Below are 16,063 nucleotides of genomic sequence, written 5' to 3' on the forward strand. Positions count from 1 at the left end.
TCACACCTTGGATAAGACTGCATTTGGTAGCATGAAAAGAATTCTACAGTGAACTATTTATATTGCTTTCTTTGGAGAAAATGACCCATAGACATATGCATGGAAAGAGCTTGTTACCTATGATATGAAAGAAATATAATTTTTTTGAAAAAGAATTGATTACATCAACGGGCACGGATTATATTAAAGAAAAATATGTTTAAGCACGCATAACTGTCGGTCACAAAGAACGATGAACCTACATACAGGAGATTAGAACCTCTGATCTCGACTATGAGAATCAACCCCTAACCGCATCTGGTCTTGTCACCAACTAGGAGAATTAGCCCCTCCCCAACGTGCCTGCCGATGTCCTAGTTGTTAATTTATTTATTTTACCAAGCAATAATATACCTATCCTTACTAAGAAAAATCCCCATCCGATATGTGACAAGTTTCAAACTTAGATCGCGAATATCATTATCTAACATCTTTATCACTGACACCTACAAAAATAAGCTGAAATTAACAATCATATTTGAGCTCAGGTCGCTAATATCATCACACATATCTAAAATTAACCGCTACTAAATTGTTTCTATAAAACATGTTAGTAACACGCGCGGCAACCTTTCTGGAGAGTGGTTTAGACTTTAGAGCTTTCCTTTCTACTTGCGAACTTCCAAAATTTCACATAATTTTGTATAACCAGAGGAAAGCTCATGTAGTACTCCCCCCTCACACTCTTTTGTATAACTAGAACAAAAACACCTACCAATTCTCTGGTCCCATAACTAAAAAAATCCTCCCCTTTTCTTTTGCCTACCCTCATTATGTGAAATGACCAACCTTACCCATCCCATGGTACCAGCTTCTTCAACAAAAGTTGTACCTTGTTAGTCATGCATGGGACATGAAAATATAGATCATTACAAGGACATTTCTGGTACAACAAAATGGATGAGGTTTTTCTTCTACTACGATGTTGATTTTGACAGTAGTACAAAAAAAACCATCAAAACTAAAATGAATGGAAAGAAAGGAAGGACATTTTATTCGTCAGTGTATGAGCCGTTGAGAATGAGTTCAATTAAGAAAGTTCATCACATGGGGGGGAGTGTGGTACATAAAATGGAGCCCGGCAATTTCGATGTTACTTAAAAATATTTAAGGGTCGCAATCTCCCATATGAATTTGCAGTATCCCTGGGATACCACACCACTGAAACTTGCCCCACCCGTGTGATCATGCTGCATCTCCGTACCAAACACCAACTTGCATAGTTGCGTTTGTTTTTTTGAGCGTTTTTGAATGTTTGTTCTCCTCCTATGACACAGTGGTGGCTAGGTCGCAAATGACCATGACATCATATCTTCCGATAGATTGGATGAGAAATGTAAAGACAGCAAAATTTCCAACCCAACATTGTTTTTATGAATTACTTTAGCTAATTAATGCCCTTTTATACTGTGTGTTGCACGTGCAGAATATATGCCCCTGGAAATTGTGTGATGCAATATTGGAAACGAAATGCTACTTGGAGGAGTCATGCCCGTGACCCCAACTTGTCGGAAAATATAAGGTTCTAGAGACATGGAGTGGCGCAAGTACGCGTACACATGGTTCCTCGGCTCCCAAGGTTAAGGTATTCATTAATGATTAAATCACTGACTCCCAAACTCCAACTCTCTTCTGGGAAACTTCGGTCCTGTGGCTGTTAAGTAAGACCCACCATTTCCAGATGAGATTAACCATTTTCATGTGAGAGTATCCGTTTTGGTGGAATCACTACGAGGGATTTTTCTATTACGAGCCTACTCAGATCAGAGTAGGTTTTCGTAGAGTACGATATAAGTCCAATTAAATCCATTGGATGCATAGTGCATGTGAAGATTTTGATGGTATATGATATAGCAATCAAATTACCTAAATGGGGTAAACAACTAAGCAGTTACAATCATCATTACAAAAGCTATGTATGTGATGAAATAGGTAACGCAACACTGTCCAATGATTCTTGGTTACATGCATTCTAAAATGTGGTTGTTAGGCAGATATTGTCTTGTTAACTAGTTATGTCCATGCTCAGTTCTAATGATTCGAGTAAATATAGTAAAAGTTAACTCTAATATCCAGTACTGATAAGGGTAATTTGGGAATAACAAAAAGGTGCACACGTTCAATTGAGTAAAAATATTTTCCAAATAACCATAATAACTACCATTAGCAAATGGTACTAGTACTACAACCAAGCAGTGAAAATTTGAAATTATTAAACCCCCAAAAGAAAAAGTTAGAAGAGGGTAAAAAAGTGAAGAGAAAAAAATTAGTAGTAGTGACAAAAAGGTAGTCATTTTAAGTGGCTACCCAAAAAGGTTCCCAAGTTAATAAACCATTCTTTCCTTGTCTGCATTCTTTGCAGCTCCTTGGCCTGTGATGAAACTTTTCAGTTCCCATTTCACCCCCAATATTGTACCTATTTCCATCCATCTCCTCTTCGAAATCGAAATCAAAATCAAAATCGTTTTCAATTTCTACTTCTTCTTTTCTCTCTTCCACCACTTCTTCTTCTTCTACTTCTTTCTCAATTTCTTGTTCGTAAATTTCTTCTTCGACGACTTCTTCGAGCTCGGGTTCTTCAATGGTGGACATAATTTCCTTGGTGAAACGGAGTGTAAGACGTCCATCGCGTCTTTCGGCCTGAAAATAAGTTTGTGGACGTGGGGCTGCAACAGTTTTAATGACTAATCGGCCATTTTCGCGATGAGTTCTAACTTGGACAGAATTGGAACCGCTTATGGAAGTTAAAGGTGGTGGGAATGAACCGGAATTGTTCACCCTTTTATTACTACTAACAGTAGCCCAACTGTGTCTTACTTTTTGTGTCACTGACTTTTCACTCTCGGAATCAGATGAAGAAGAGTAGTAAAAATCAGTGTCCTCGCCAATATCACTGCCACTTTCGGAACCCAAACTCTCGGTGCATAATTCCAAGCTTTTGTCACTTAGCCTTGATGAATATCGCTTGACAAGAGGGTGTACATATGGAGTTTGATCTTTTTCTTTGACGTCATTCTTAAGAGTTTGCGAAGAAGAATCAGTAAGTGATTCGATTAAGCTCCATCCACATTTGGTCTTCTTAGTGTTGCACTCGACATCCTCATTGTTTTTGTTGCGAAGTTCTTGGGTGGTGACAGTTTTTATACTCGTAGTAGTAGCAGGAGCAGCAGCAGCAGCAGCAGTAGCCAATTCAAAGAAAAATGGCTTGCTGAGTGGAGCCGTTTTGATTTGTGGTTCGACGAACCGTGGTTCGAAAAACGATTGTAATCCTTCGCATAGCATGGAAGACATGATTGATAACCGCCAAAACTTTCAAATATTTGGTGATTTTAAGAGGAGAATTGTGAGATAACTTGGTAAATAAATGAATGAGAGGAGGAGGAACCAGTGATTTTGAATTGTAAGTTTGGAGAAAAGTTTTAATGGTGTTTCTGTTTGAAGGGAAGGTTTTAGAGAAGGAAGGGAAGAAGGAAATGAGAATTGTGGATGGAAGATAAGTAAGAGGAGGCCTTGTGTATTTATAGTGTCAGAAAAAGAAAGGTGCCCACAGGGGAACTTAGGGTGTGTGTTGAGTGAGAGATCGGGGGGGGGGGGGGGGGGGGTCCCTTTTCATTTCACCACTAAAAATTTCTTCTTTAAAAAAGAAGCTTGTGTGTACTATTACAAATCTTGATTCCCAAACAAAAAAATGAAAAATAAATACTTTCTTGTTTTTAGAAGCTCTCGTCTGGAATTGGGTATATGGGCAATGTTGGAATGATAGTGAGTGAAAAATGATGTTATTTTTGCATTTTTCAACTTTAATTGGAGACGCTTGGTGTAGATGGTGCCATTAGATTCATGGAGATAACTATTGGTGAGTCATATATCTAGTTGAGCAATGACCAACTTGTTTTAACTAATAAGATTTTAACTATGTGGAAAACACAGCAACTGTCTTGTGGCTAGCTTGTTTACCGTATGGCAACATTCTATAAGATGCGATCATTGTACCTTGGGACGACAATTTTAGATGTGACACTGGAGATGTGTTTTTGTCTTAAACTTTAGTAATTGAAAACGATTAGCAATGCCTTGATACACGATTTCATGCACCCCGACCAAATTTCCCTACTTGTTTTTTTTTTTTTTTCCATATGTGAAGAGAAAAACATAGCCCTACTAGCCTGTCTTGGATTGTACATCAGAAATAGTATTTTTAGAAGTCAGAAATCAGTATGGCTGTGAAATTTCAAAACGATTTTTAGAAGTCGAAAAGTTAACTTTTTATGTAACAAAATAATTTTGTTTTTGATTTTTACTTCTGACTTCAACTTCAACTTCTGGAGAAGCAGAAGTCAAAAGCAGATTTGTATCCAAACGTGCTAGATTTGAGTCAGACACTCAATGATCAATACCGACCTTCAATAATCAATACTGCGTCATTTGTATCCAAACATGCTAGATTTGAGTCAGACACTCAATGATCAATACCGACCTTCAATAATCAATACTGCGTCGCGTCTGGCATCTGACTCGATGGTGGAGACCGGAGGGATGGATAACTTTTCCAAAAATGAAGTCCCTAAACAATAATAGCTGTGACAATCTGACTCACCACCTTAACTAGGAAATGAGCTATAATTATTTTGATTATTATCTGTACTTTTTTGTTTGAAGGGTTATAAATCGATGGGATTGTCAAACTCGAAGCCGTGTTAACTCTAAATAACAAAACAGAATTTTCATTAAGGGTCATTAGTAAAAAGTGGAATGGCATCAAATTAAGTATATATTAAATTATCTGCGTTTTAAGGAACTTTTCGTTGTAAGAACCGACCAAAATTTGAAGGACCACCTTAATAAATAGAGCTAGAAATAAATACCCTATTCAAAGAGTCCTCTAATCTTAGGAGAAAGCAAAACAACAAAACAGAGTGCCCTCTAATTAAGATTAATGTACTCTGAATGAAACAGTAGTGACGTAATTTGGGGGAGGGGTTTTACAAAAAAAAAGGGGGACCTTGATTTCATATTAAAACTTGTTGATCACATCACCTTAATCTGCTTTTGGGTTGTCTTTGATTTGGCCGATTTCTTTTTATTATAGTTTAAGCATGACTAAACGATCTGTACGGATAACTGTGTTTAGTGTACTGTTCCAACAACTTAATAAACCACCTTCACTTTCTTCGCTAAGATAGAGTTATGCGTTTTTCATGAGTTAAACAATGTTTAGTTGATTCTTTAGACCTCCTCGGGAGCTCTGAATGTGGGCATCGGGTGAAAATGAGATGCAGAAAAATGAAAATGTTTCAATTAATAGTTAACTATGACGAATAACGTGGCACAGAGTTTATTGTCTTGCACTATTTTCTCACACCTAAATGAGAGGAGAACTTTTTTCTAGAAGAAGAGCAGGACCATCATCATGTTCAGATCCACAAAAAGCAATAGGACTGTTTCAGGTAGCAACATGGATAGAGGAAAAACAACTCTCGAATTCAAGCAACGAAAGTAGAGGTGTAAAACATGCCAGCTCAGGCCACCATCATGTTCAGATCCACAAGAAGCAGTAGGATTGTTGTAGACAACAACATGGATAGAGGAAAAACGACTCTCGAATTTCAGCATCGAAAGTAGAGGTGTAAAACGTACCAACTCAGCACAGCTCAGGTCACGAAATAACGTGCTTAGCGTGACGTGTACCGTGTCGTGTTGTGCCATAGATTAAGATGTGTCGTGTTAGAAGGCGTGTTTTGTTGTGCTAGAAAAATAAACGTGATGTGCCGAGCACATTTATTTTATGTTTTTCAATATAAATATTTTCCAAATATTTAAGGTACTATATGTGTTGTTATGAAAACAAGTCGGCATAACGATAAAAAAAATGTCAATAATTGGTGAGAATAAAGGGTTTTTTGTGAAATATACTCAAAATGTGATGTTTTTTGTCATGTTGTGTAGTATTTTATATATTATGACGTGTTTCCTTAACGTGATGTATTGTACCGTGCCACATGTTGTGCTGGGCAACTATGCCGATTAGTCTATCCCTGCCCGGACCATGAAACTAACTTGATGTGTCGTACTGGGCTAAATCACGTGCTGGGCTGGGATGTGCTCAAATTTTAGCGTGTTGGGTGGGTTGTGTTCGTGCTGGCACAACCCGATTTACACCTCTAATCGATAGTGACTGAGAAGGTTTAATCAAAAGTCTGAACAGTATTTCAACAACCATTTTTTGACCAACAAGGCTATTTTGCAGGAAGCATAAAGACTTATACGTAACTGTGAGAACTTCTTACGCTTTATTTATTTTTAGAACCGGCAATGCAGTGTCAGACACTTTAGCTAAAGAAGCAAGACATTTTCTTAGTGATGTTGATTCGGATATAATCACTCGTTTATGTAATAAGCTTAAACTTCTAGTAGATAAATCAAATATCATGTGCAGGAATACTAATACAATCATATTAGATGGCTTTAATCTTAATGTAACTTTCGCTGCGGTCTCTTTTTAGGTTCTTAATGAAATTTTACTTACATAAGACAAAATAAAAATGGAACTAAAATCTGTTTATTTTTTATCAATTAAAAAGAATAATGATCAAGAAGGAAAAGGGTACAACAGGCTTGTGCCACCCTCAAAGTACGAAAAAAAAAGGAGAGAACAAAGTTGAGCAGGTAACAAACTCTCTCTTAGAATTACAAGAAATCAAAATAAAATTTGACCGGTTTGCCATATCATCTCTGTAAGAAGTAGATTCCAAATTCTTGAAAATGAGGTACCAAGTAAAGAGAGTATACATAATCTTATGCTGCACAACCACCTCAGAATTTTCTTTTTCAGAAAAAGCTCTTGAATTTCTTTCCAGTCAAATGCCCTAGATAACCATTGAAATCATACTCCAAATTCTGAGATTGCTGAGTAGAATTGAGAGACAAATTCCAAGAGAAGATCATTGTAAACAAGTCTCATGGCATAGTAACTTCAAACTCACCTTTTCTTGAAAATGAGACCAAATTTTTCTAGCTGGCAAAGTTGTGGGGAGAAAATTTACTCCATCCATAAAATCGTTTCAGGGAGAAAATTTACTTGGTTTAACCAAAAAATACTTTTTATTTGTCAGTGAAAGCAACATGGATCAATGTTTGACGAATACTCCACGATTTTGCTAGGTGTAACCACGTTTGCAGCAAAAATGCCATATTTAAAGAAAATGAATGCATTTTGAAACCTTTGTTTTAATTATGATCCTTATAACTCGTAGATAAAAATAAAAAAAAAAACAAATTAAATATAATGGTTGATTTTTATCTAATAATTACAATAAATTTTCGAAAAATCATTATAACGTATGTATAAATCCTCAAAATAAGTATAAACCCGGAAAAAAAAAGTCTTGTTGTTATTGGACAACATCTTTTAGAGAAGGATACTGATAATATTTACTAGCAGTCTGGCAAGCTACATGAATTTGACCGTTTTCAACCGCCAAAAACACGACCGTTATTTAAACCTTGACTTAGATCAATCGAGTCAAAGTCAAAAGTCAAGGGAGGGAAGTGGAGATAACCCTACAGATGAAGGGATGAAAAGTAAAATAGTACAGTGAAGAAGGAACATAGAAACCACATGGGAGCCCATATTAAATATGTGTTGTTTTCACTAAAGTGTGAATTATCCCCCTGGATTAGGAAAGACATGATCCTCCACTACCCCTAAAAATACTCTGCTTGTCTGCTACATTTTAGCCTATTGAAATGAAGCTACTCGCTTAACTGCTTACAATAACTAGCGGCTGTCATGTTCCATCAATGAAACAACAATAAGCAACTTTAAATACAGCTTATAGAGTTTAGTCATCACTGCACGGCAAAACCCATTAAAAGACAATGAGGAGGATTAGTTTAATGAAATTGAACCAGGGAAGGACAAGCTCTATACAGCTAAACTACTGTAAAAAAAATTACAAAAAAGGATGAAAGTATATACATAGTACAAATACACACACATTACCCAGCTCTTAAGACTAAAGCCATGTGATGGTGAGATGGAAGATGGGTACAGAAACAAATGCATGAGCTTCTTCATAGTTCATGCTTATAGAATTGTTTTAAGCAAAAAAGAAAGGCTCAATAACACTCTCTGCTAGTACTAGAAATTAGCTAGTTTTTGCTGTTAGAGCCTATAGCTAGGTTCTCTATGCCAATTTGAGAAGTATAGGTTACTAAGTCTGGAAATTATTGGCAACTTTAAAGGACTGTTAAAACCTTATTAAACAAGTTCAAAACAAGTGGGTTCTTCTTCTTCATCAAAATTTATAAAATTCCAACTTGTTGTTGATGTTTGTACAATGCATGTTATAATATTGCATCTCTTTTCATTTTAATGGAAATTTTTGAGTAAGAATCTTCAAACCTTTAATTTACTGTACCTTAATGTAGCTTTCTAAGTTCACTACTGATTCACCCTGTAGTTGTACTAACAAGTTGGCTTGCTTTACTGGCATTGAATTAAATATGGACTAGCATTAAGGGTCACCAAAAACGACCAAGTGAAAAACTCGAATCTTTACGACGCGATTAAGGGTAAGATTAAACAAAATGCAACAACCAGTTATCCTGCACACGGTTCCAACGGATTACAGCTAGAAAGATGATCTTCAGTACTGATCTGCTTGACCCCCAAGTAGCATTAAGTTGTGTTAACTATAAATGGCCGATAGCTAAAAAGATGGTGGTCCTTGAAAGAATCTTGACAAGCACAGACAGGATGATCAATTCTTGTTAAAGTTGCATTAATCATCCTTTTGTACCTCGAGTAAAAATGCAAAGTTTTGCTTAGGTATGACACTAATAGGAAGAATATGGGTACTTATTAGCCTCCCTACTAGTCTTTTGTCCAAACTCTAACCATCACTCAAAAAACAATAGATCCTGCTTTTGTTTTAAGTCTAGCCAACCATGGAAAAGTTCAAAAGGAATACACTCTTAAACTAAGTTCAGTGTTGCGTTTCTTTTCTCTCAGTTTCATCATCAACTTGGCTTCAAGTGAGACTCTAAAGTCACTTGTGTGATTTTTGTGTTTTGTTTAATGATCTCCTTTTCATGGAGACGACATATGTGGGAATCCACTTCATAGCTTAGCTTATGTAATCAGGCGCACTCTTAATAATAATTATACCTTTTGACCATGTTAGTGCCTTGCGTTTTCTATTAACTTAAAAGAATATAAAGCAAAGTCTACGTAAACCATGCAGACATGTCATTCTTCTAATGGCCGGTTTCGCGTCGTTTAAACGATAATCACATAACAAATGCATCGAGCCCACGAAATTTTTTAAAACTTTGCAAGTAAGACATTCCGTCTAGTATCGACTTTACAGCAATGGCTTCCAAGGAGAGGGTATCAAGACGGCATATAACTACTCACTCCTTTTTAATTTAGGAAGTAAGCTGACGAATTTTATGTACTAATGACAACATTCGACGCTCAAGGTTTCCATATTCGACCTACACAAGATGTAGTTTAATTCATCTGAATATAAAATACCTTCGAAAATGTTAACAAGGAACAAAAATGATGAGAATGCAGGAATTTGTTTTCTTTTCCTTTCTTTTTTTAATCTGAACAGAATAATAACCTTTTATTGTCAACTTGAGAATTTATGGAGAAGATGACAATGAAGTAGGATAAGTATCAAATTAAGTTTAAACCTCAAGAACCTCTAGAGTTTAGCTTAATAAGGGTATAACTTGATAACTTGACGAGAATTTTTTGATTCATCCAAAATACAATGAACATCTAAAACAAAATTTATTACTTTCATTTGGTTTTAATATACATATCACTACATTTATTTTGCTTGGCACATATTGTTATATTAATTGATACAACTGAAAATCATGCCACAACATTATGGTCCTATTTGACACCCAAACCTATTTGAGTCTTTAACATATACATACATGGTCTTACACTACAGCAGTTGTGAATGAACAAAATGGGTTCAGGATACATGCAAGTTCTGAATTTTGAATTGTAGATTTTGCAGTTTCTTCTGGATACCTGTCAACTCTTCCTGTGTCTTTGACAAACTTTCTATTCTTTGTTGTGCTGCATCCTGATAAGGCTTACTAATGGATTTCACAAAGTTATCTAGATCCTCGATATTTTGCAAAAGATCTTTACGCATGTCTTCCTCGAGTTCACGTGCCACAGCATCTGCTGTCCTCCGCACCTTTTCTGCCATCTCCTTTCGACGAGTTGGCAAATTTGATACCGCTAAGAAACTATTAAAAGGTTGAATCAGCTATAAATGGTGAAGAAAATAAAACTATTCAGATGATTATCACTGGGCATCATGATTGTCTAGCCAGACAAGGCAAACTCTACTACACAAAAGAAAAAACAGAACAGCTCAGTTTGGAATGATAAACTGGAGTTAATTCGCATAATCTATCCATCCATATAACCTATATGAGCAATTGAGAAACTTTATTGCACCTATACAACTAAAGGCCTCAACTGAAACCTCAAACAAATGTCGGAAACTACTGGGAAAATTCTTCTGTGCTTCTAAGTATTCAATATAATTGTCAGCGCCAGCCAATAATTATCAGTTAAACAAGACTCGTGAGTAGGTACAAGAATAAACTTTGAATCTTTAGCCATAGAAAGAAAACAGAACAAAAATCAAGATAAACTTCAAATCAAGAAAAGAATCGTTACCCTCCAGCAGAACAAAGGCCTAAAGCAAGAAGGTCCTCCATTGTGGTTGGTAGCACAGTTGTTAGAAGGGAAGCAGATAGGCCAGCAGCTCCTAGTCCTCCAAATGTTCCCAATACCTAGATATTAAAAGAATAGATATCCCATCAAAATAGTTAGGCGAACATCACTGGAAGGACTCATCATGCAAATCTAGATTATCAAGGATTAATGGTATAGTAAACAAAGATGAAAAATGAGCTTACCACTTCACGGATTTCTTGGTCAAAAAGCTTTGCAGCAGCAGAAGCACTAAAGTTCTCTAGAGGTTTCACGCTGAGGTCTTCCCTCTTTTGTAAGTCATGAGTTCCAAAATGTGGCTGATCGTGCTGGTCTAAAGATGGAGGCCATCTCTTCTCAAGAGATTCATTATACAGCATCCTTTCGCGAGAACTATTTGATTGTAACCACATCTTATATTCCTCAAGAAGCTTCTAATTATCGAGAAAAGAAAAGCCATCAGAATGTGAAAGATAATCTCGATCAAGTATAATTAACTAAACTATAACATACAAAACCATGCGTACCAAGATCACGCTAACAAATTTTACTCTCAGCAGGTTATTTTCTCAAATTATGATTGTCAATAACACTATGTAACCTTATTTATATTCACTCGTACTTGTGGGATCTAATACTAGTGACTACATGATCAGCTTTTAAATCCAGATAGCATTTCTGCACACAGAATATACACTCACAGATATCGTTGAAAATTTGACACTTTCGGATTTCAGCATCTATTCTAATTAGAGTCTAGTAACTTACTTGTGCATCTGAAATTGCCGGGTCAATGATGTCACTTTGAGCTCTTGAGCTAACAGGCATTAGGTTGAACTTCTCTCTTTTAAAAACATAGGAAGCAACAAGATCAAAATTTGATAGTAGAAGAGTAGACTCTATAAGCCTCACAATCCTTGCCCTGGCAGCTTCAATCTGCAAATTACACAAATTAATCCTCTCCAATAAACATAGGACCGGAAAGGGCACTGTGCCTTGCATTAATTTGTAAGCAGGAGGAAAAATATGTAATTCTCAAAGATCCATGATGTTAGAACATACAAGTGACGAAGTCTGCCTCTTCCATGACATACTCTCGTATTCCATCTTCTCTGCATAATCTTTCGCCCTACCAACTATTTCATTAACCGAAGCTAAATCCTGAATGGCAGATTCACGCTCTTTCATTACAAGGGTTTCACATGCAATAATCAATCTATCTGCAATTCTAATTGGTGTCTCAAGCTTAAGCCTCATTCTATCCATTCCTGCATCTGTTGATCTATCCAAAAAGCTAAACAAGAATTTCTCAAGTTCATCAAAACCACTGCTCATCCAACGGGTATCTGTCCCCAATAATTCCTCGTTATTTTTACCACCATCCAAACCCACGGAGAGTTTGGCTTGGATAGCTGACCGTGCAGCAACAGGATATAATATGACATGTTCTGTATTCATCAGCTTCTGTATGTTTTCTTTAATGAACGCAATGGCTTCCTCAAGCTGATCCAAAACAGAGACATGAAAGAAATAATATCGGTATGTAGGAAATCCAAAGGTAAAAAAATAAAGTGACAGGAATAGGGCTGCACAACGGGTAGGGTGGGTAGGATATGGCCTATACCCGCCACCCTACCCGTTTACTGGCGGTTAAGGAAATTTTTACCCGCCACCCTACCCACCAAATAATGGATAGGGTAGGATACGGTTAAAAAACTGGCGGGTAGGGTAGGGTTGGCGGGTATGAGTAGGGTATGTGCACCCCTAGGTAGGGTGGGTAGGATATGGCATATACCCGTCACCCTACCCGTTTACTAGCGGTTAAGAAAATCTTTACCCGCCACCCTACCCGCCAAATAGTGGATAGGGTAGGATACAGTTAGAAAACTGGCGGGTAGGATAGGGTTGGCGGGTATGGATAGGGTATGTGCACCCCTAGACAGGAACAACACTTCCTCTATGAAGTGAGGAGGTCAGATGTATCTACAAAGGCATAGTCAAACCTCACTGTTACTCTGATAGAGATCACACTTATTCAAGACGAACACGACCCTTTTCTTCCATTGTTGTATATAACTGAGAAAAGCAACCTGAAACGAACAAAGAATGTTGTTTAGAGACAGATTTATGACTTTTGGCATAAATAGCTTCCTCCACTACACAATAGCAGGACGAAATGATGCCAAGTTGACAAATGGTGCTCATCATACCTCGCTTGCAGTTAATGGTCGGTCAGCAGAGATAACAAAAACAACCAAATCCGACCGGGGTACAAACTCTTCGGTGAGACGTTGTTGTCTTTGGAGAATCACATTTGTGCCAGGTGTATCAACAAGGTTTATCTGATAAAGAGATAAATAATATGTTAAACCTTATCAACTAGTTTTCTTTTTGATAACTGCACCTTATCAAACCATCAATTGCTGTTAATATAAATTTGACAGATAAATCTTAAAGAATGGCATACAGAAGAAGCTTTTAGGACCAAGACTACCGGATAAAAATAACAAGTGGAACAGGTAATAAAACAAAAAGGATTTATCAGATGGTATTTCTCAAGGGCCACCATAATTGCATATGAATTGTTAAGCAATTGTACCAATTAGATGAACCATGGAGGAGATGTTGTGAATAAACACTATCATGTTTCAACGAAGTGAAAGTGAAAATAAAAATGAGCTTACCTTTTTCAGAAATGGAGCAGGTAAATAGCATATGAATTGACCATCTGGATGCCTTTCACAGCGTTCTTGCTCAAAAGTATCCATCTCAGCATAACACAGCAAAGTGATCTCATTAGTTGTGGGGACAACTCCTTCTTTGAGGTATCTTCTTCCGAGAAGAGCGTTTATAACAGTTGATTTGCCAGAGTTAAACTCACCCTAATGAGAACGAATAGATAAAAATATGAACAAGCGCACATGAAGAGGATATACCTTTAGTGAGAGAGAAGAAAAGACATGATCCACCATAAATCCATTATCACAAGCAAAACCATAGTTACTACAGTAGAGCAAAGATAAATAGTAATACTAACTAACAATATTGAGTCGTGCCTATACTAACCTAGTTCTACATTGCATGGTGCAACTGTGATTATCATACCATGTTATGTATAAGTTAGCTTGTAACACTAAAGATGTGTCCATCATTGTTTTGCGAACCAGTTATACATAAATGAGTCATAGATAACTTCATATTCTTCGAACTGCGAAGTAAGGAGTGGATATTTCTGAAGTGGCATAAGAGATGGACCTCAATCTTCTGGACTGACTGCTTTCAATCCGAGAAGCTGATCATCAAAACCCAGAATATAATGTAGCTATGCCTCCTAACTGAATATCTAAACAAATTCAAACCCTAATCTATATCTGTTACTCGAGATCAACTTCACGGTTAATTCTACAAAAGAAGTTACATGAAATTTAGAGCTAATACCCAATGTATAACCGGTGCAACCAGAGTTTGCTGAAGGTCAACACACAATTACCACTATAACCAGCAAAAACGGCTCATCAAGTCGGGAAACTGCATCAATGAGAAGTGAAACTTCCTCCATCTGCCACTCAGAACCAGCATGTACATATTCAGCTCAAACTACCAATAAAAAAATTGATTAATTGCTAAACACATATATATATATATGACAAAGAGCAAAAACTACCAAATGGAAAGCGTTAAAAGATCACCAGCGGAGCAGCTTTTTGGATTATAGATATTGCATCTTGTAAAACAATTTTCTCCATTTCTATGAACTCTGCTTCTTTCTCGTCCACGTCAATAGAGGGGATGACTCCATTTTTTCCTTGCTCCACCCTATCCATAATTCTACTGTCGTCCTGAGTTTTATTACTCACAGGAGTAAACAAATTTCTCAAAGCATCATCACTGAGCAGCTTCAGATCATCCAAAGAAACAACCAATCCACCAGCACCTGACTGAAATAACTTTGATGCATCAGCTAGCTTTAACTGCTCCCCTTTCAAACCAAATGTTGCAAACACCGGCACTTTGACAGTTTGGAATATGGTGTCCAAATTGTTTCCTCTATAATTGAGATATATAAGAAAATCAGCACCTTCAGAATTAGATGCACTTAAAGCAGCATCAGCAGTATTTACACATCTCCCAACTAATGGGAGTATCACAGTGTTGTCAGATTTTGATTCCATCATCATATTCCTTGCCACTATTGCTGGTAGCCCTACAACAACAAGTGAACATGCACTCAAATTCAGAAAAATGAAACCTTTATAACAATTTACAAAAACTTAGTATACTGAATTATAATACTGACCTTGATCAGAAAGAACAACACCACTAGCACCAACAGCAGAAGCAATATCAACACGTTCAGCAATAAGTAGAAAAGCTCTATCTCTAATCACTGATTTCAATAACCTAGCTGCTTCATAAAATCTTCCACCATTACCATTTCCTTCACTATCATCAAGAATTACAATACCAACCAATTTAGATACGGCAATATCAATCAAATTCAGTACTTCTTCTTCTTCCCCTTTTCTCAAAACATCTTCAGTGCTCAATTGTAATATCAAAGTAGGGATTTTGATCTCAGGTCTTTTAAATCCACCAGGAAATAATGTCCTTGGTGGTTGCTGTTGATTTGATTGGAATGCATTTTTTCCAATTGAATTGATTGAAAGTTTAGATCTTTGACCTCGGAGTTTGAGTAATGGATTGTCATAATGAGGGAAATTTGAAATTAAGGTTTTGCTGAGGAGAGGGAGTTTCGTCAAGTGAACTGGACCAGTGTTAGAGAGTAGAGATACCATGGAAGAAGAATACCCTGAGATTATGAACTAGGGCTTTCAAATTACTGCGTATTTTGGAAAATTAGGGTTTTGATTTTGAGAGGAAATTCAGAAACATTATCTTCTTCCTACTGGTGTTTTTCTGGTTCAGAGGTTCTCCATAAAGGATGTGGGGAGAAGTGGATAGGGACGGGAACTTATCAAATGTGAGTCGGTTGTACGTATCCGACAACTTATTTCTGTGACCATCTTAGCAATGTTTTGGAATTTTTTCCAATTGGAGTTGTATTCAAGGAAATGGAGTTGTATTAAGGAGATGTTCTCAAAGATCTTAGCACATCTACACCCATTTTAAATAGTGCATTTCACTGCAATGATTAACTGGTTAATACCTCTTCTATTCCTATATAGTCCGTTGTTGTGCTCAGTCCACAGATGTTCCACCAGATTGTAAATGATAATAAACCACATAATTTCTTGTGCATACCATTTCCTC

The 16,063-nt window shown here is 36.8% G+C and overlaps 2 protein-coding genes across 2 annotated transcripts; both read right to left on the reverse strand.

Moving 5' to 3' along the window:
• Positions 1–2,162: 2,162 nt before the first annotated feature.
• LOC113361633 (protein FANTASTIC FOUR 1-like) lies at positions 2,163–3,513 on the reverse strand. Its single transcript, XM_026604816.1, has one exon. The coding sequence runs from the start codon at positions 3,328–3,330 to the stop codon at positions 2,335–2,337; it is 996 nt and encodes a 331-aa protein (XP_026460601.1). The 5' UTR covers positions 3,331–3,513; the 3' UTR covers positions 2,163–2,334.
• A 6,309-nt stretch (positions 3,514–9,822) lies between these two features.
• LOC113357376 (probable transmembrane GTPase FZO-like, chloroplastic) lies at positions 9,823–15,805 on the reverse strand. Its single transcript, XM_026600755.1, has 11 exons — positions 15,090–15,805; positions 14,482–14,996; positions 14,283–14,351; positions 13,477–13,674; positions 13,003–13,134; positions 12,796–12,882; positions 11,855–12,295; positions 11,561–11,728; positions 10,999–11,226; positions 10,757–10,872; positions 9,823–10,317 (listed from the first exon to the last, which is right to left on the reverse strand). Exons 1-11 carry the CDS (start codon positions 15,586–15,588, stop codon positions 10,035–10,037), a joined length of 2,736 nt encoding a protein of 911 aa, XP_026456540.1. The 5' UTR covers positions 15,589–15,805; the 3' UTR covers positions 9,823–10,034.
• Positions 15,806–16,063: the final 258 nt, after the last annotated feature.

The sequence above is a fragment of the Papaver somniferum genome, chromosome 3 (assembly GCF_003573695.1).
Source record: "Papaver somniferum cultivar HN1 chromosome 3, ASM357369v1, whole genome shotgun sequence".
Lineage (NCBI taxonomy): Eukaryota > Viridiplantae > Streptophyta > Magnoliopsida > Ranunculales > Papaveraceae > Papaver > Papaver somniferum.